A 19691-nucleotide genomic window follows, 5' to 3' on the forward strand; every position below is an offset into this window, starting at 1 on the left:
TCTTCCTCCAGCCCCCTCCTGCCTACAGGCCAGGGGCACCCAGGCTCATTAGGAAACCAGTATTTAAAACTGCATGGTTGAGGCGGAGGGAGGCTCTGGGTCCACATCCTGTCTCAGCCTTGTGTAGGCTGTGTGACTCTGAATAAGTCACTTAACCTCTCTGAGCCTGATTCCTCATTGAAGGATGGGGTATAAACTCCTACCAGACAGAGCCATGGTGAGGGCTTCTTGAGAGGGAGCTAGAAAATTCCCGTCTTAGAGCAGGCACAGAGCCAGGAGGAAAGGGACCGGGCATCCCCTCCGCTCCCCTCCCCTCCGCTCCCCTCCCACGAACCTCCCTGAGAGGCGGGGGAGGTGGGGAGGGGACCTGCCGGTGGCTGGGTGCGGGGAGGGGCCCGGCCCAGTGTGGCTGGCTCCCCAGCTGTGCAACCAGGCCTTCACCCCCTGTGGTGGGGGTGCCTGCCAAGCCCCTGTCCTTGCCCCTCCCACAGGAACAGCAGGAACAGCAGGAACAGTGCTCCTGGGCCTCCTCCCTCGCGCACAGTTCTCGTCTGCCAGGAACGAACGCGAGAGAGCCGGTCCCTGGAGCCCAGGATAAATGTTGAGTCTGATTCTGATTTCCCTAAAGCAAAATACCTCTCTCCTGATTGCAGCTCAGCTCAAACACGGCGGGAACAGAAAGCGGGGAGGCTGGCTGCCCCCACAGAGGCGCTGGCGGCTGCGGGAGGGATGGCAGGCCTGCCCTGCTCCTTCCCGCCTCTCCAGCCACTGTCCTGTGGCCAGTCCAGGCCCTGTCTCCGTCTCCAGGGACAGAGGCTGTGTCGAGGGCCTGTGTCACCCATGCCTCCCACCACCCCGCTGCAGCAAGAACACCTCTGGTTTGATGAACACAAAGAGAGAAGAGAAAGTGGGGCCCTTTGGGCCTACCCCCAGCCACCCCTTGTCACTAACCGCCGGGACAAAGAAGTGCTCAGAAGTGCAGAGAGAGCTTCTAGAGCTCAGCACCCCTCAAACAGCGCCTCGTTGGGCCCCGGGCCTCTCCTTTGCTCAACCTCCAAATACTGGGGTCCCCTGAGCCCCTTTCTCACACGGCAGTCGGGGACGGGGGCAGCACAGTCACCCCACCCACCTCACCCCTAGCTCCCCGCCGGCTGGCTCCCTCTAGCTCAACCCCTGCCCACACTCCTCACGGTGGTCCAGGGGCCCCTCATGCACCACGAGGCCCAAAGGGATTCCCCACCTCAGACTGAACCTCCCCTTCCTGGGGACACCCCTCTTCCTGCTCTACGAGGCAGAAAACCCAGGAACAGCTCCCCACTCCAGAGCCAGCCGGGTGTCCCTCACCTGATCCCCCTCGCCTGAGCACTGGCCGGCCTCCCACCACCCCCACCGGCAGCTGCCCACGTCCCTAATGTCCCTCCCCGGGGCACAGCTCAGAGAAGGGAGGGAAGCTGCAGCCGAGCCCCACAGCAGCCTGCCCCTCCCTCCATCCCGGGACAGGCCCACCCCACCCCCACTTCCAAGAGGGGCAGGCAGTTCCCTATAGGGAAGGCGGTGTAGCAGGATAGGCTTCTGGGACCTGGATTCCGGGGGTCTGCTATGCCCCTGCCGCATGACCTGTCCCTTTTCCTGTCTAGGAGAGAGGACATGGACCCTCCCCCGCCCCCCCTGCACACAGCAGATGTTACCTACAGTGCTAAGGGCTGGGTGAGCAGACACCCACTCTCCCCCAGCCTCCAAGGGCCACACGCGTCCCAAACCCCAGACCATTACCCAACAGACCCGTGTATGCGAGGCTGAAATATGCTGGTTCCCATGGGGACTGGGGCCTAAGGGGCCCACCTTGGCCATAAAGCTCTCCACAGACTCTGGAGAGCTCCAGCCCCCAGCTCCCACACCCCAGGAAGTGACCTGCAGGCAGCCAGCGGATGGCCATGGACCAACACCCCCACTGCAGGCCCCGTGGCCCAAGGAGCAGCAGGCCACAGACACCCACCAGGGACAGCGTGGAAATAGGAGGGTGGGCACGGGCCCTGGGCCAGAAAACCAGGGCCAGGTATTGTACTAAGGTGCTAGGAGCCCTTGACCGCGGGTGGAATAGGGCGGTGGGGGGTGGCAGGCTCCTCGGGGCGAGGAGGAGCCCTTGGGGATAGCTGCCTCGGAGATCAGATACAACCAGAGAACAGACGCAGGAGCTGACTCTCGCTCTGGGCCTCCTCTAGGGTAGGGAGAGAGACAGGCCCCCGCCCGCCCCTCTCCTGTCTTCCATAAATGCCCAGTTGGAGGGAGCCAGCCTGAGCTCATCAGAAAGGCAGCTGGCTTCCGGCCCGGAATTCCAGGGCGCTCCAGGCTGAGCGGGATGCTGCGGAAGCCCCTCTAGCTGACCCAGAAGCAGAGAGTTCCCCAGGGCCCTTGACCTCCACCCTCCCCCACGCCCCCAGCCCTCTCCTCTGGGCCCCTCCCCACCGGTGGTTGACCCAGCCTCCTCTCCGTGCTTTTTCCACCCTCGCCAGCTGGACCCACAGCAGTCCGCAGGGACACACCGGGCAGAGCCTCGACTGCTGTGCTCATGCCGAACCTTCTGTGCGGGCTCACGTGCGGGGACTTGCGGGCGTCAGGCTGCCATCTGCAGACAAGCCTGGACCGGATCTGCGAGCCGCTGCGAGGCTAGCCCTGTGCAGAGCCCTCTGCACACAGCATTTTGTAAAGCCTCCCAGAGCCCCAGGGGTCATGGCTCCGGCCAGAACTAGGCCAGCTGCCCACCCCTCACCCCTCTGCTCCAGGGACCGACTCGGGCTGATAGGCCTGCAGCCCTCGAAGCCGGCCTCTCTCCCACCTCAGGCTTTTGTGGGGACAGGCCCACCGGCTACCTAGCTCTGCTGTGTGACCTCAGGTTATGTATGCCCCTCTCTGAGCCTTGAGCTCCCCTCCCTCTCATGGAGCTGCTGTTGGAGCCAACCAGGGGATGCAGGCCAAGATCGCTGAGCTCAGTATGTGACGAGTGACTCGGAGACTCAGACTATCACGATGACAGCCACGGTATTAGGATAAGATGTCAGGGGTCTCACTGCCCCTGCGGCAGCTGGAGAGAGCTGGAGAAGATGCAGACTGCTGGGGGGAGGAGGGGCGATGTTGGGAAATGTCCTCCGGCAAAGGCAGGAGCCAAGCCCTCAAGGGGACCAAGCCGTGAGAGCTGCTCAGGGCTGCTCAGATCCCAAGTAAAATGCCCCTGCTCCTTCTCGACCCCTCAGGACCCTCCCGAGCCCTAGAATGGCACCAGCGCTGTTGGCTGTGCTCTTGGGTTGCTTCAAGCCCTGTGTTGACAGCTGGGGGGGGCGGGTCCCTGCCACCCACTCCCCCAGCTGTTGGAAGAAACTGAGGCTTCCCAGAGGGAAAGGCACTTGTCCAAGGTCACAGTCATTGGTGGAGGACTGGAGGTGGGCACCCAGCTCCTTCCAACGCTGACGCCCATCCTCAAGAAGGCTTTAGCCTGGAGATGGTCGTCCCCAGGGAGGGGGCCACCACCGAGCCCCGCAGGCCATGGCAAGCCCTCGCTGAGCACCTACAGTGGGCCAGGCCCTGGGTGCCTGGGGTGTGAGGTCCCTGGTCCAGCAGGGAGTGGCGGCTCCTGCCCATCAAAGTGCCCCTTGCTGATCCGCACCCCGAGAACCAGGCTCCAGGCTCCACCTTTCTTTCTCCTGGACGCGGAGACCTTCCCACATTTAGATCTGCCAGCAAAAGCGTGACTGTGTCTTTCCGCTCGTGTCTCAGTTTTCTCATCTGACAAATGGGGTATGAATGTTCACTCCCACTGGCTCATGGGGAGGAGAAAGGGCTTGGTCCCTAGAGCAGGGGCAGAGTCTCAGGAAGCCACGGGAAACGGGGTGTATTTCACATCGTATGTTCCAGCTCAAATATTCCCCCGAGTTTTGCATTCTGCTCCGTCATTTGTACGCATTTATTTTACCCTAAAAATAAAGTTATAAGATGCATTGATTTTAATTTCTAAATAGGCTAAATAACTTTCCCCCCTAAAATTATTAAACGTGCAGAGAGATGTACTCTGTCTTGCAGCTTCCAGAGACGAAGAAGTCTCTATTTACTTAGCATTGACTGCGTGCCCACCCACGCTAAGCACGCAGCATGCGTTAATCTCACTCAGAGCCCGAGCGACGCTGTGGGGCAAGGACTTTGCATCCCTCCTGCTACAGATCAGGAGACGGAGGCTTCTAGGGGTGAAGCCACTTGCCCAAGGACCAACGTCAGTCTGCACTGAGGCTGGGACCAGAACCAGCGTCCATGCGAGTCCAGAAATTGCTGGCAAAGGACAGCACTTCTCATATCACACAAATGCACTCTGGGAGTTACCTTCCTGCCTGCCTCCCAAACAGCATCACCTGGGGCCCTCCAAGAGGCACCGAATCTTTGGTTTCCCTAACTCCCCGGCAAAGGGCCACTGGAGCTGGGAAGCAAAGGTTCTCAGTATCTGCTCATCGATTAACAACTTGCTTTGGCCGAGCAACCCAGACCAAGGGACGCTCCCAGGTTCCAACCCCAGCCCTCCCATGTTCCAGCTGTGGGACACTGGACAAGTCAGTTCACCTCTCTGAGGCCCAGTCTCCTCATCAGGAGATTGAGAATAAAATCAACCCAGGCTGCATACGCAGAGGAAAGCCTGGACAGCAGGAGGAGAGGTTCTGTTCCCGTCTTTCTGCCTGCCTGGATTCTCTAATTTGGTCTTTCCTCGGTGGCCAGGGCTCCATGGGGCGGGATCTGTGTCTGCCTAGGTCACAGCCATAAAACAACCTCCAGTATGCAGTAGGTGCTCAATGCATATCTGTTCTTGGAGAATGCATGTGTGTGTGTCCTGCTTGTTCGGGGTGGGGAAGCAGACGCGCCTGCTTTTACTTTCTAGAACTCAAGGTTATGCCTCGTGGCTAATAAGTGGGCTTGTCCTGAAGCTGTACTCTTAAGCACTCCTTTTCTCTCTCTCTAAAAATAACTAACTAATTAATTAATTAATTAATTAAAAGGGAAGGGAGAAAAGAAGGACGAGGAGGGACGGACATGTGGTATCTTTACCCCTTCATTCATCCAGTAAACGCTGAGCAGCCTATGGGCCAGTCCCTGAGCTGGGCTCTGGGGACACAGCACTGACCCAGACACAGGTCCTTGCGCTCCAAGTCTCCAATGAGGAGAGACGGACCCAAGCACACAAGAGCCCCGCCGTCTAACCACGTGTGTGAAGTGAGATCCTGACCCAGTCAGGGGGTCGGCGCTGCTCCCTGGGGTAAAGGGCACAGCGACTGACACCGAAAGGATGGGCGGGCCTCAGCAGGTGAAGAGGAAGGGAGAGGGCTTTCCGGAGATGACCCACAGTGTGGTGAGCTCAGGGAACCACGAGAAGCCACAGCTCGCTGGGACAAAGGACTGGCCTGAAGAAGCAGGACATGGTCTAGGCAGATGAGGCACAGTGCGGGCCCCAAAAGGTTAGCAACTGCTACTATTACTAATAAAGGTGTCACAGCATCCAGAGACAAGATGAACAGAGCCACTAACACGGGCACCTTGGATGGGGGAGGGGTGTGAGGAGCCCCATCCTGGGGCATGTGGCATCTGCCTACCCCAACATTCCCCCACTTCCCTGCCTCATCCCCAGACCCGGGAGCAGGTGGGGACATGCTGGGCTGGTCTCCACCCCAGCTCAGGCAGGAGCCAGCTCAGTCTCAGCCCTTAATAAGGTCACAAGTCCCAGAGCAAGGAAACTTCAGAACGCGAGTGGGGGAGGGGACCCTAGAGGCCCAGGGAAGGTGCAAGCCCCCCCCAGACCGGGGAGCTGGAGGCAACACTGTTGGGGATACAGGGACCAAGCAGGGGCAGTACTGGGCATGGAAACTGGGCAGGCACGGGGTCAGCAGGACCCCGCCCCACCTCCACCGCCAGCATGCCTCCCTCTCCTTCCTGCCCAAGATGTGGCAAGGTCCCCACTGAGAGTGACTAGCCAGCGGCAGGCAGTGACGCCTGCACCTGAGGCCCACGAGGGTGGCCCTGCTCCCCACAGTGTCCCTAGGGGGATGCTGAGTGGGTTCTGGAGCCCGAGGCACCCTGGGTGGCCAGCAGCACTTCGGGCTCTGGCCCTTTAAGAACTGAGAACAGAGGGTGACTCCAATCTGGCCTCTGCATGGAAGTGATTTGTCCTGGTCCTTATCCTGGTCCTGGGCAGCAGGAGGACCCTTGCACTGGGGCTCCAAGCAGTAACGCGTCACGGAGAGGTACAGCCGCACATCATTCAGTCCTGCCGGAACCCACCAGAGGCCAGATGGAGGCTGTGACCCCTTGATGGGGCCTCCTTTGGTCAAGGTGGACACCCAACTCCCCTAGGGTCCGTGGGGCTTCACATGGCTCACCTGGTTCCCAAGACTGGCCCCCAGCAGGGCTCCCTCCAGTGGGCCCCCACCCTACTGAGGGACGGCCCCTTCCTGGGGCTAATTTACTATTCCTCCTCCTTACCAGGTGTCTGCTCTCCATCCCAGCCAGTGCACCTTCCCTACGTCCTCAGTCCCTACGTCATCTACGTCCTAGATGCCTCCAGACCTGGAACATGCCGCTCCTTCAGCCTAAAACACTTCCAGCATCCCCCATAAATTACCCCCCCAAAACCTCTTTGTGCCTTCTCAGCTCCAGGTAGGGTCATCAGATTTAGCACATAAAGATACAGGATGCCCGGTTAAATCTGGATTTCAGATCAATAATGAATAACTGTTGATTATGGCTGGCAACCCTACCCTCAGGTTTCAACCGAAACATCATCTCTTCCGGAAAGCCCTCCCAGATGCACCTCGGACCCGGTAGCCTCCTGCAGCATTGTGGAATGCCCTGCCTTGATGCTTATCCTAGCCTCCTATCCGTCGCCCCACCACACTGCAAATGCCAGGAAGGCCAGAAATCCATCCATCCAGAAATCCTGGCACTCACAGGACCTGGCATGGGGCAGTGGATCCACAAAGACTCTCCGCATCTCGAAGTAAAGAGTGGCAAGGCCGCCCGGGGATACCTTTGGCCGAAGTCCCCCGACATGGGCACCCGGGGCCTCCAGCCCTTCTCCCCCCGCCGGCTGGGCCTCCTTCTCACAACCACCCCCAGCTCCGCCCGGCCTGGGCCAAGGAAACACGCATCGAGGTAAAAGTGACTAGCAGGTTCCTCTCCTTTATTTCTAGGGCTGCTATTAGTTTTAATTAAGATCATGCTCTGCTCAGGCCCAGCAAGGGCCTCATCATGGGTAGTCTGGAAATAATAATCACCCACCGGGGCCGTGTGGGCTGCTGAGCCCCGGACGGGGGGCCGGACTCTGGGGGCCAGTGGGGTGAGGAGGGGAAGGTGGGCGGAAGCCCGGGCAGCATGGGCTTTGAGCCCTGTCGAGCGCCTTGTCTGCCCAGCTCACACACCATATACTTTTGAACAGAAGGGAAGCATTCGCTTTTTCCCCCACAGTGCCAAAAATAGCCCATCTCCTGCCTTTGAACAGGAATCTCTTGGTTCCTACAAAGAGACAGGAGCGGCGGGGGGTGGGGGGGGCCGCTGGAAGGAGGGGCCATGCCGGTTGGCTGGACCCTTCCTCGTGTCCCCAGCCTCCAGGGAGGTGGGAAGGGCCCAGGCCCTTCTTTGCCGGGGCCCAGCCTCCCTGTGCCTGGCTTCTCAGGACCACCCCCTAGACAGAGCAGGCCCCCCAACCTGGGCCCAGGAGGTAGGAGGGGGACAGACGGGAACAGAAAGTGCAGACCGGAGACGGATAAGAAGCTCTGCTCTCTTGTTAGTTTCTTCCTTTCCGTAGCTGCTCATTGATTCCAACAGCTACGTGCCAGGCTCTGTTCTACGAGCCGGGGGAACAGCGGTGACCCCCACAATGAGACGACTCTGTCCTCAGGGTGCACACAGCTGAATGAGAAGGGGACAAGCTGAACGTGTCCTTGCCACCCGGTCTGGGGAGGCCCCTGGCCAGTTCCTGGGCATCTCCCTCGGAGAGGCCACAGAGATGCTGGCAGAAGCGGGGGCAGGGGGATCAGGTGAAGAGAGCCTCCGAGCTGCCCCTTGCCCAGCACACGGACTCTCATTCAACCCGGCAGCCAGCCTGCAGGAGGCCACTGGGGCGCAGAGGAGGGATGCAGGAGCTTGGGACCCACCCTTCCCTCTGGCCAATATTTTCACACTCATTCCAGCCACAATCACGGTAGGCCGGTAGGTAGGTAGATTATCATTGTCTGCCCATTTTACAGGTGAAGTCAGGAGGCTGGGGGGAAGAACTTGGTCAAGTTCCGGGAGCTCAAGAGAGGAGCTGGGCTTCACACTAGGCCTGGCTGCTACCTGAGCAGGAGCGTCTGACACGGCCCCACAGACGAGCCCTCTCCACTCGCGTCACTGGCCCCTCTCCAGTTCGACGGAAGACAGAGCAGAGACGGTCAGGGTGGGAAGTGGCCCCAGGGCTGGGAGGTGGAGAACGGGGGATCTGAACCCAGCTCCGCCTACCACCAAATCCAGGGCTTTCCTGATTACCACAGCAGCTTCTTAGTTGGGGGGGGGGGGTTGGGAAGAGGCCACCTTCTGTCCCCAAAAGGCCAGAGCAGTGGGGGAGCCAGGGGAGGCTGGGGAGAGAGAGAGAGGGAAAGAGAGGGAGCCCACTTCCTAGCTGAAAACCCAAGCCTAAAATAAAAAAAAGTGGAGTGCTATTTCTGCTTTGGGTTAAACATTCCTCAAAGCCACATTCCTCCCGCCCTCCTCCTTCTCCCCTGCCAGGGAATCTGGAGCACGGTGGCCTGGACGCCCCATCAGCTTCCTGGTGCCACCCCACGAGACCAGGCGTGCCAGAGCCTGCAGCTGCCCTGCCCCCCTTCCCGGGCACCCCCAACACAGACTCACCAGGTGGGGAGCACTGTCCCCTGGGTGGCCCCATCAGGATACCCTCAAGCTAAGAAAAGGTGACACCCCATCACATAGACAGTGGGACATCAGAGAAACTGAGACCCTGAGGGGGCAGCTAAAAGCCATAGCAAGTGGGGCTGGAACCAGGACTCCAGACTCCAACCTGGAGATCCATCCCCTCCCGCCCCACCCCATCTGATGGCAGGTCAGGAGCACAAGCACATCCCACCCTGGTCAGCAGAGGACCAAAACAAGGCAACACACAGACAAACACTTTGGGAAGCCCAGAGCCTTCTACAGAGGTGTTCACGGTCCTGCCCTATTCGTGACTCCAGGTCGGGCACTGCACAAAAAAAAAACTTTCCACTACACATGTCCCAACCTTCAAGGCGCTGCTACCAGGCCTCCGGGCCCTGAGGACCCCTCTGTTACTGTGTCCCTGAGCCTCGCACTGCACCTGTGGTCTCCCACTTTGTCCAAGAGACGTTTCTCGAGGCACCCTTGCCATACCAGGCACTGGCAGGGCAGTAAGGCTAGGGGCGCTACAGGCGTATACTGTTGGTCTCCAAGACCTTAACCTTGGGCTGCCTCCTGCTTCTCAGCTCCAGCCTGCGGGCTCCTCAGCAGCAGGGATGGTGCCAGCCCTGGACAGTGGGACACACCGCCTCTGAGCTCCCAGGCTGGGAGGACCCTGTGAGGTTAGCACAGCGCTGGTCACCTCACGAGCATCGGAGCCTCCCCTGGGATGGGCAGAGGCTGAGAAAGCCTAAGAGGCCAAGGCAGGGCAGCCCCCCGTTGCCCCCCGGACTTAAGACCATCGTCCTGCTGCCTTCCTGCAGGTCTCAGTTCTACCTACACCCAGAGGAAGCCAAGGCCAAGGATGCCCCAAATCCCTAGCAGGAGGCAAAACATCTAGAACCACTAGGGCCACCTGTAAAGCTATGAAGCTGGAAGGATCCTACCCACTGTCCAACCTCACTTCCAGCCCAGGAATCTGGGACGCCCGGCCAGTATGTGATATCCAGCAGCTGCTTGAGTGCTTCCAATGATGGGGTGCTCACTACCTTACTCAGCAGCTCTAAGGTTATAAGGTTCACAGAGACTGTAGGAGGCAGGCACACAGAGGGAAGGGCAGACAAAGATTGGAGACTGAGCCCCAGCGTGGCCGCGGACTGTGTGGGAAGCCATGTGCATGTCTCTCAATCTGCTTGGGCCTCTTTTTCTTCACCTATAAAATGGGCACAGTAGTCGCTAATCCCAGGGTTGTGGCGAGACCAGAGGCCGGTGTATCTGTACTCAGTATTCGCCGCCCAGTATACTCCCTTGGTAAGTGGGGGCTGTCACTTTTGTTCCTTCTCCCCAGTTCTCGCACTGCCCCAGGAGGGAAGGGCTCCCACAGAGGTCCACGGTGAGGGCGGAAGGGTGAAAAGCGGCAGCCAAGCCTCCTGGTCCCCGAGCAGGCAACTGCACCATCATCTTCTGATTCAGGTCCCCGGGCCTGTCTCTGCCTCCTCCCCGCACAGCGCACCCCGCTCCCGTCCCAGCGTCCCCCGCCCCCCAGGAGCATCTGCGTTTACAACCTGCGCAGAGCTGCCCGCACACCCAGCAGCGCGCGCACGCGCGGGCACAGACACGCCGGCTCGCCCACTCCCGACACACGCCGCGACCCCGTCACTCACGCCCGGAGCCCGCCCCCGCGAACCGGGGCTCGCACATGTGATCCGCGGCCCCCGCCCCACCACACACCCACACCAGGCACCCACGCTGGCTCACGATCGCCCGCACACCTCCGAGGCAGCTTCTCGGCGCCCCCCACGCCCAAGGACCCCCGCTCGGCCCAGGATCAAACGCCAGCAGTGTCGCTCACCAGATGGGCGGCCTTGGGCCCACCCTGATCCCCCGTGGGCCTCAGTTTCTCATCTGTAAGCGAGGACCACCCACGATTCCCGGGAGGAGCTGGCGATCGGCGCGTGGAACCCTGAGTTGACATGAACGTGCAGCAGGGCCGGCCTCTGATCCACGGTGTTGATTGCAGATTCGCCTTCATCACCGATGAGCCACCCAATTCCTGTCTCAGTGATCCCTAACCTCACCCACAACAGCCCCAATTCGCAGATGAGAAAACCGAGGCAGGAGAAACTAAGAACTGTACCCGCAGGTGAGACAGCTCATGATCCCAAGTCAGCGGACACCAAGGCCAGCTCGCTCAGTCCCTGGAGCCCCAGTGTAGCCGCCCCACAGACTTCTCACCAGCTGGCCATCGGAATGTCATACAGAAAGGGAAACTGAGTCGCAGGGGCACTGGGGACTCCACCGACACTGTCCAGGCTGTGAGGGTTCTGGGACTGAAGCCCAGGCAGGTGTCTCTCTGGCCCTCCCAGGCCACCTCTAAGCAGGGACCTAAATTCTACCACTCACTGAGCCAGGAGCCCAGTGCAGAAGGATCCTGCCACGGACACCTGGGCCAAATACAGAGGCCACCACAGGGTGGGGGGTGGCCAAGGACCCCTGTCCCCTGACACCAAGAGCTAAGCAGCCTCTTTCTTATGGGAGTCTTTACTGAGCACTTACTACTCGCCTGTCTGCCTGTTGGGAAAAGCACTGTGGTCCATCCCCACCTCGCACACAAGACACCCAGGACTCAGAGGCGTAAGGGGCTGGGCAGAGTCGCAGCCCGAAGACAGCAAGCTATCCCACAAGCTCTCAACACTCTGCAGTCCTGCCCTCGGCTGGGAATCTGACCCCAATTTCAAGTTACCTGGAAACTTGGCACATTAATTTATGACGTTCTCTGCCCTGGTAAACAGACCACACCCCAGACATGCGGCGTGTTACATCCAGTAAGAAGGATGCTCTTTTTAATTGATACTGGTTTTTTCCTTGCCTGAGAGGAAGAGATATTTAGGACAAGATGAACCAAATCAGAAAACAGCAAGACACCCCTGTCTCAACCCCAACAACCAACCATTATGGCACAGTGGGGGACACCCCAACATTTAGAGGCAGTAGTCCTGGGTTTCTGCCTGGTATCTGCCTTATAACCTTGGGAGGAACACTTAGTCTTTCTAGTACTTGGTTCTTCCATTTGTAAAATAAAGGCACCTCCTCTAGCTCAAAGGTCCTAGGATCCTATTTAATAGTAATCAAAGGAATGAACATTGAAAGAGTAGGGTCGCCTCAGTGGCTCAGTGGGTTAAAGCCTCTGCCTTCCGCTTAGGTCATGATCCCAGAGTTCTAGGACTGCGCCCCGCATCGGGCACTCTGCTCAGCAGGGAGCCTGCTTCCTTTCCTCTCTTTCTGCCTGCCTCTCTGCCTACTTGTGATCTCTAATAAACAAATAATAAAAATCTTTTAAAAAATAAATAAATAAATAAACAAAATCTTAAAAAAAAAAAAAGGAAACAAAGAGTGAGCTACTCTCTTCTTCCCCACAAAATCAGCAGTAATCAAGAAAAGCAGTAAGACTCAGTGCTGGCAAGATTGCAGGGAAACAGGCGCCCTCTCATCCACATTTGCTGAGAACGGAAATGGGAACATACTTTTTGGAAAGCGATTTAACAATTTTTCTATCAAAAGCCTTTTAAGACATCCCTAGGCTTTAACTCTGCAGTTTCATTTTGGGGAATGTATTTTTTTTTTTTTAACAGAAACACAGTGAGAGAGGGAACACAATCAGGGGGAGTGGGAGACAGAGAAGCAGGCTTCCTGCTGAGCAGGGAGCCCAATGTGGGGCTGGAGCCCAATGCAGGGCTGGATCCCAGGACCCTGGGATTAGGACCTGAGCCAAAGGCAGACACTTAATGACTGAACCACCCCGGTGCCCCTTAGGGAATGTATCTTCAAGAAGAGCTACATGCAAAAACTTATTGCAAAGATGTTCCTACAAAGATTGAGTAGAAAAATGTTTGTCACAGCACTATTGATATTGGCAAAAAGAAGGAGGAGGAGGAGGAGAAGGAAGAGGAAAGGAAGGAAGGAACCCAACTGTCCAATGACAGGGGATCAAATAAAACATTGCATTCGTGTGATACACCATTAAAAATACATGCTTTTTATTTTTTTAAACATGCTTTAAATTTTTCTTTTCTTTCTTTCTTTCTTTTTTTTTTTTTTTTTTAAGTAGAATCCATGCCTGACATGGGGCCCAACTGAGGGCTCCAACCCACGACCCTGGGATCAAGACCTGAGCTGAGATCGAGAGTCAGACGCTTAACTGACAGAGCCCCCCAGGCACCCCTTAAAAGTCATGTTTTAAAAGAATAGTTCAGGATGTGAGCAAACATTCACACTTGTCAGGTTTAAAAAAGAAAGTAAGAAGTATAAAATCCCAAATGTATAAGGTAATGAAACCTACATACCGAGTTCCCCAGAATCTTCTTGCTACACATACCCAGAATCTGTGGTCCTGCTCACGGACACCCAATTCATCACCCTGACCTCCCCCGGCCCTCATGAGCACCCTTGGACTGCAGATAAGAACACTCTCCACACCCACATCTAACTTTCTCCTTCCACGGCCCCCCAGCTCAACTCAGAAAATGGGCAGATCCCTTCCATGGCCTTCAGGGTCCTGGGTGCAGAGAGCTGTGGGCCGGGCCCAGCTCCAGCTGCACTGCCCCACGCCCCACGATCTGCCCAGAGGGGCGGAGGTCTGGCCTTGGGAGGAGAGGGAGCTGGGTGGCCAGAAAATGGGCTTTCCCCTCATACCGCCAGCATCTCTGGGGTGGGGCGGTATAAGGCTGGAGACGGAAGGAGACAGAACAGGTGTGAGGAGAAGGCAATGCTCTGTGACTCCCCCCAAGTTCCTGCCCCACCTCTGGCCTCTCTGCGTCTCTTAGCACAAAAGGGCAGGCCGCAGACCCACTCGGCTCTCCCTGCTCTAGGAGACAGAGGATCCTAGGAGCAAAGCCACCAGAAGTCTAAAGGTTCCCCCCTCATCCAGAACCAGGAACCGTACTAAACCCTTCACACACTCCCGAAGCCAATTCTGAGGGTCTGGGCTGCCCGTCTTCCATAGGAGGAAAGTAAAGATCTGTGACAAGGGCTTTGCCCAAGGAAAGAGCCAGAACCCCAGCCCATCTGGCCCCGGAAGCCTACTATCCTCCCAGAGATCCTGCTGCCAAACCACCCCTCTTCCCTTTCTGGCCCAGAGTTGGGACCTTCAAGCATCCTCCCACTTGGATCCCCAGAGTCATATGGGAAGCTGCTGTCGATGAATGAGCTGGTGCTCAGAGAGGGTAAGTGACTTGCCCAAGGTCACAGAGCCTGACTGAGGACCCAGCCCCCTTCTCCAGGATACTGAGTTCTTTCCTAAGAGCAGACGTGGATGTTTCCTGCCCAGATGCACCCCTCCCCACCACCCGCAGCGTAACGCCCCTAACATCAGTTCCTCTTGCTGCTTTCTCTTACCTCCAGTGGAGAGAGCGAGCAGGCCTCCCTGGTCTCACCCCCTTGTGCCCAGGATACACAGGATCACAGAAGCCGCCTTCCTCCCTCTGGGCCTTCCCTCTCCTGGGTGGCTTATTCCTTGCCTGGCTGTGGGGCCCTTCACAGCCCGACTCATTTGTCCTCAGATGGGTACCAGCTACAGCTTCCCCCGACAGGGGGGCTAAGCAGCCCCGGGAGGAGGGGAGTGATCATCGGAGAATATTCCTTCTCTTACAGGAAGGGACCCTCGTGTGACCATCCCAAGCCAGAGGGTCACAAGAGCCCAACGGGTGACACTCAGCATCTCTTAACCCCAGACTCCTGAAGGCAAACGGGGGGTCCCCTTCTCAGCTTTGCGGGGGCAGAAGCATTAGGGGCCGGCTGCCTGGACCTCCCCTCTGGTTGTGTCTTCCCTCCACAAGCTGCAGCATGCCGGGCACCCTCCGGGGCATCAGGAATAAGGCTGCAGAGATTCAAGGTTGGCAAGCAAGGTCAAGGCAGAGCCTGGGCTGACCAAGAGCGACAAGAAGCAGGCGACCTCCTCCGAGTCCTGGACGCAGGGGTCCCTGAAGAGTGCCAGGAGCCCCAGGGGGAGAGGCTAAGGAAGGGAGGTAGGGCGGTGGTATCTGCTTGTTGGGGCTGCCTGGCTGGAGCCCAGAGGCCGGAAAACCAACGCAGCTCAGACCGCAGCAGACGGCTTAAGCTTGGTTTCTGGGACCTCTGGCTGGTTTCCCTCTGAAGGCAAGAGTTACAGCCCTCTCCTTCCCTTTTCAGTGTCTACGCCCAACCCCGAGTGAGCGTTTGATGACTAGCAGGTGAGGGCAGACCAGGTAAAACAAGAACCTGCTAGGATTCAGGCACACCAAGTTTCCCACTTTTCTCTGCCTCCTGTGGGCCAAGCACAAAGTCCGGGGCTGTGGGAAGATTCCTGTGCAGAGAGACGAGCTTTGACGGCAAGATGTGTTTACGATCAATTCAAGATGAAGCTGAGTCGTGTCGTCAAAGTGACACAAGTGACAACTGTTCACATGCACCCTTACGTCCTTGACAAGTGTTTGTCGCACCTTAAGGAGGAACCTTTGCGAAAGGCTACATATTGGGCTATAAGGAAATTACCCTGCAGACGCCCTACTTCCCCTGGGAGCCAAGTACCATGAGCATACCCATTTCGCAGATGACGAAACCGAGGGTCACTTCGGGGAGGGGCTGGCCTGTCCCACAGTCTGGGCACACAGGGTTGAGAACAGCCTCACCAACAAGCTGGAAGACACTGGGCCAGGCATCTGAGAAACTGCACTGCCGGCCGCAGGGACTCCTGTTCTCCGAGTAATGGCTGGACAGGGCCGCCCCCCCCCCCACCGCAGTCTCGAACCCCCTGCTGCTCCTGGATGTGAGCTGTGCCAGGAGGGGTGAGGATGGCATGATGGGACACGACGATGTACAAAATCTTATCTGCAGAGGAGGAAAAAACATCTCATCTGCAGTGTTCAGCCTGAAAGACGGGAGGTTTTCGCTAGGCTTCGGCCAGATGTGTCTGAGACCTTCTCCTGCGCCCCCGCGCACGCACACACAGACGCAAACACACACCACCGGGACAGTCTTTCCCACGGAGATGGAGAGGGGCGGCAGCCAGCAATGACCCAGGTGAACATCTGGACTCCCCTCTGGGTGCTGCCGCCAGCTGTGCTCTCCCGAGGTGGCCTAGCACCCCGGGAACCAGTGTGGGTCTTCAGATGGGGCTCCTGGGAACCAGGATCTGCGCGACAAACACCTGCCAAGGACGCAAGGCCCTGGACCCAGCCCAGACCTGAGGCCTGAGGCCTGAGAAATCTGAGCGCAAAGCCAGCCATGCACTTGAAACTTAACAAGCTCTCCCGGAGACGCCGACGGCCCCTGCTGAGTGCGCCTCTCTTCACACAGAACCCCCAGAACACAGAGCAGATGGCCCCAGGCCCCATCAGAAGGAAGCCCATCTGGGGGCCTTAGGACAATCTGGAGGCTTTCTCTGCTTTTCCTGCCGGGAGACTTTCCATCAGCAAATATCTGTGGACCTACTAAGTGTCAGCAGAGCCAAGCAGCAGCAAGGGAGACAGACGGGAAGCCGATGAATCCCCCTGCCGCCTCCCCCAGCCCATACCTAATAAGGGTTCTATGGAGAATAGTACTCAGCTAACTCTCTGATCAAAACTGTTCCAGGTCTCCAAAGGCCTTTAAAAATAGCCCAGGCTGGCTCAGCACCGCCAGACCCCTTCCTACCAAAGTCCTGTTGACTCACCTTCTCCCAAGGCTGACAGATGTGCCGGGGTGGGGGGGGTGCAAAAATGACCGCCCCCCACCCCTTCCCATTTAGAATCAGAGAGGGACCCACAGAAGAAAAGCCTCTCCTAACTTCTCCGCCTGAGTTCTGAGCTCTTTCAAGGGGCATAACTTTGGAGACGGACCGGAGTTTGAGTCCCAACATTCGCCTGGTGACTGGCTGTGGATCTCGGGCACACGACTTCACCCCTGAGTGTTAGTTTCCTTGTCTGCAAATGCAGTTGGTAGCAGTGCCCACCATGTGTAAGGTGAGTCTATGAGCTGATGATGCAGAGCTTGGCAAGGGACATGCTCAGGAAGCAGGTAACCTGGCTTCATGCGTGGGGACACCCTGTGCAACCCAAGCTTACCCCTCCTGTCAAAGCCCGTGGCGCCCTCTGCCTCCCCGGGCCCAGGAGCCTGGAAAGTCCCACCTGCAGCCAGTCTGCGGACAGCCACGGCCCACATCTGGACAGAGCCCGAGGGAAGACCCAGCTAATCTCACAGAACGCAGCCAAACGGGGCCACCTCCTGCCTCCCCCACCTTGTCCTCCTCCCCCACCTCCCAGGAAAGAGGGTAAGAGCAGGAAGGACAGAGTCCCAGTCCTTGGAGCTTCTGCGCTTGAGGGAGCAGCTACAGGGATGTGAGCTCCTCGCTGGAGAATGCCACTGGAGAAGGACCAGTACCTCCTAGCAGATTTGCGCCCACTCAGGAAAGCCCCCTTTGTTCTAAGCACATGGGGGCGAGGGGCAGGGTGCCGAAGCGTGGGCTTGGCCAGACCTGCAAACGTGCCCAGAAGACCGATGGGGGGGGGGAGGGGGGACAGAGGTTGTGCAATGCACCACCAGAAGCTGCCTCCCAGGCTTCCATCCACGCAGGAGGCTGGCAGTCCATCTCCTTCCTCGGGGAAGAGTGCAGAGGGGCTGGGCCCCTGTGGCTGCCAGGTATGGGGCCTGAACTCCAACCCACACCCAGGGCGGGTGCCCCCGTCCAAGTCAGACACTCAGGGAGGAGCCCTTCCAGACCATGCAGCTGTCCTCCTCCCGGTCCCCCCACAAAATAAGAGCATGTGGTCAGGAGCTGGTGCCGTGAACTCTTGGCAAGCTGGGGTGTCCCCCTAAGAAGGTGCAGGGAAGGGAGAAGTCCTTCATAGAGAAACCAGAGATGCTAGGGTACAGGACAGTTGTGAAGTTGGGCCAAGTGGAAAGACACACTTGGCCAGCTCTGGAGAAGTCCGAAATGCGCAGACCCTCCTCTTAGGGTCCCCCCCCCCCAAGGTGATCTGTTGAGATGGCCCAGATTACCCCCCACTCCCCCCACCCCACCCCCATCAACGCATTTTCCAGTGTGGCAGATAGAGCTCGAAAAGGGGAGGTGAGATCAGAGCCACGGGAGAATCCGCCCTGTAAATCTGCAGCCCACAGGGCGCCCAGGACCCCGCGCCGCCGCCACCTCGAGCTCTCTGGCAAATCTCGCCCCCCTCCCACCCCAACGCACACAATCCGGGCCAGGGAGGGGGCGACAGGCCAACCTCGCAGCAGCAGCAGCGGCAACAGCAGCGGCATCGTGATGCATGAATCACCCACCCCGCTGCGCTCGTGCCAGTCTGCTCCGCACAGCCCCAGCCACCGCGCCACCCCGAGCCCCCTCCCCGACCACCGCCCCTCGCCCCGGCACAGCCCGGCTCTTTCGGACAGCTCTGCAGAGAAGGGGCCGCGGGGGTGGGGGGAGGGGGCTGGGGCCGGTCCTCCCGGCCCGGGGGTGGCCCCGCGCGCGCCGACAGGCGGCACCCGTCCCGGGCGTGGGGGTGGGGAGGGGTGCCCTAGAACAATAGGGCCAGGTGTGGGGCCGGGGGCGCGGCCGGGGGGCCGCGGAGGGGCCCGCGCGGAGGCAGGGCGGGGACTGGCCGAGGGAGGGGTGCGGCGGGCGCGCCCCGAGGAGGGACGCGGGGTCCGGGGGGTGGGGGTGGGGGGCCCGGGCGTGGGGGAGGGGCGCGAGGGGGCGGAGGCAGCGCCGCGGAGTGCGGGGCGGGGGTCCCGGCGCGCGCACTCACAGTAGGTCTTCCTGGTCAGCTCCTCCACAACTTCGGGCTTCAACTTGCTGTTGGATTTCCCCATCCTCGGCGGCCACGGCCCCCCGCCCCCGGCCGGACCCCGTCGGGGCGCCCAGCGGGAGCGGCTCGGCAGGCGCGGGGCCGGGGCGGGCGGCGGGCGGGGCGCGCGGAGGGCCGGCGGGCCGGAGCCGAGCCGGAGCCGGAGCCGGGCCGGGGCCGCGCCTTTGTCTCCGCCGGGCCCGCGCGGCCCGGGCGCGGGGCTCCGGCGACCGGCGCTGCGCGGCTGGCGGCGCCTCGGCCCCCCTGGGCGCGGCGCGGGGCCGGGGGCGCGGGGCGGCCGCTCGCAGGCCCGGGCCGTCCGGCCGCCGCCCTCTCCGGGCGCCGCGGCGCGGAGCTGCGCTGGGCTGGGCGCCGACGCGGCCGCGGGGTGGCCGCGGTCGTCCCTGGTTACTGGGCTCCGCGGCACATGCTCGCTGCTGCGCTCCCTCTCGCCGCCGCCCCTGCGCTCCCCGCCTCCCGCCTCCCGCCTCCCGCTCGCACCGGCGCGCCAGGGGTGGACCCGGAGCCGCCACTCAGCGCCCGGCGCCACCTCCCGCCCCGCACCCGCCCGGCCGGGCCTGCGCCCCGCCGCACGGCAGCCCCGCGGGCACCGACCGGCCGGCGGAGGGGCGCCCCCGGCCTCGCCCGGGCCCGCGGCGGGAGGGGGCGGTCACCCCCCCACACCCCCGCCCGGGCCCCCCGCGGCGCCGCCGGGCGGGGGAGGGCCCGGAAGATCTGACGTGATTGGGGCCAAGTATCTGCGCGGCGAGACTCATTCATTCGACGCGGATTTGTGGGGCGCCGGGGACCCGCGGGTGAATGGGACAGGCGCGGTCCCGGGGCGGGGGGGGGGGCGGGTAGGGGGATCACTGCGCCGCAGGATGTCACATGTCTGCTGGGGGATACCTACCGCGGCGTGGGGGGAAGGTGACCTCCAAGCCCGGGGAGGGAGGGAGGTGG

General features: G+C 60.0%; 1 protein-coding gene across 1 annotated transcript in view; it reads right to left on the bottom strand.

Annotated features, from left to right (window-relative positions):
- Positions 1-18818, bottom strand: part of NCS1 (neuronal calcium sensor 1) — a 50869-nt gene extending 32051 nt beyond the window's left edge. Inside the window, exon 1 of the mRNA XM_044264682.1 lies at positions 18693-18818. Coding sequence (XP_044120617.1) covers positions 18693-18756 — 64 coding nt within the window. The 5' untranslated portion in view covers positions 18757-18818. The remainder of the gene's footprint in view (positions 1-18692) is intronic.
- Between the last annotated feature and the right edge of the window lie 873 nt (positions 18819-19691).

The sequence above is a fragment of the Neovison vison genome, chromosome 9 (genome assembly GCF_020171115.1).
Source record: "Neovison vison isolate M4711 chromosome 9, ASM_NN_V1, whole genome shotgun sequence".
Lineage (NCBI taxonomy): Eukaryota > Metazoa > Chordata > Mammalia > Carnivora > Mustelidae > Neogale > Neogale vison.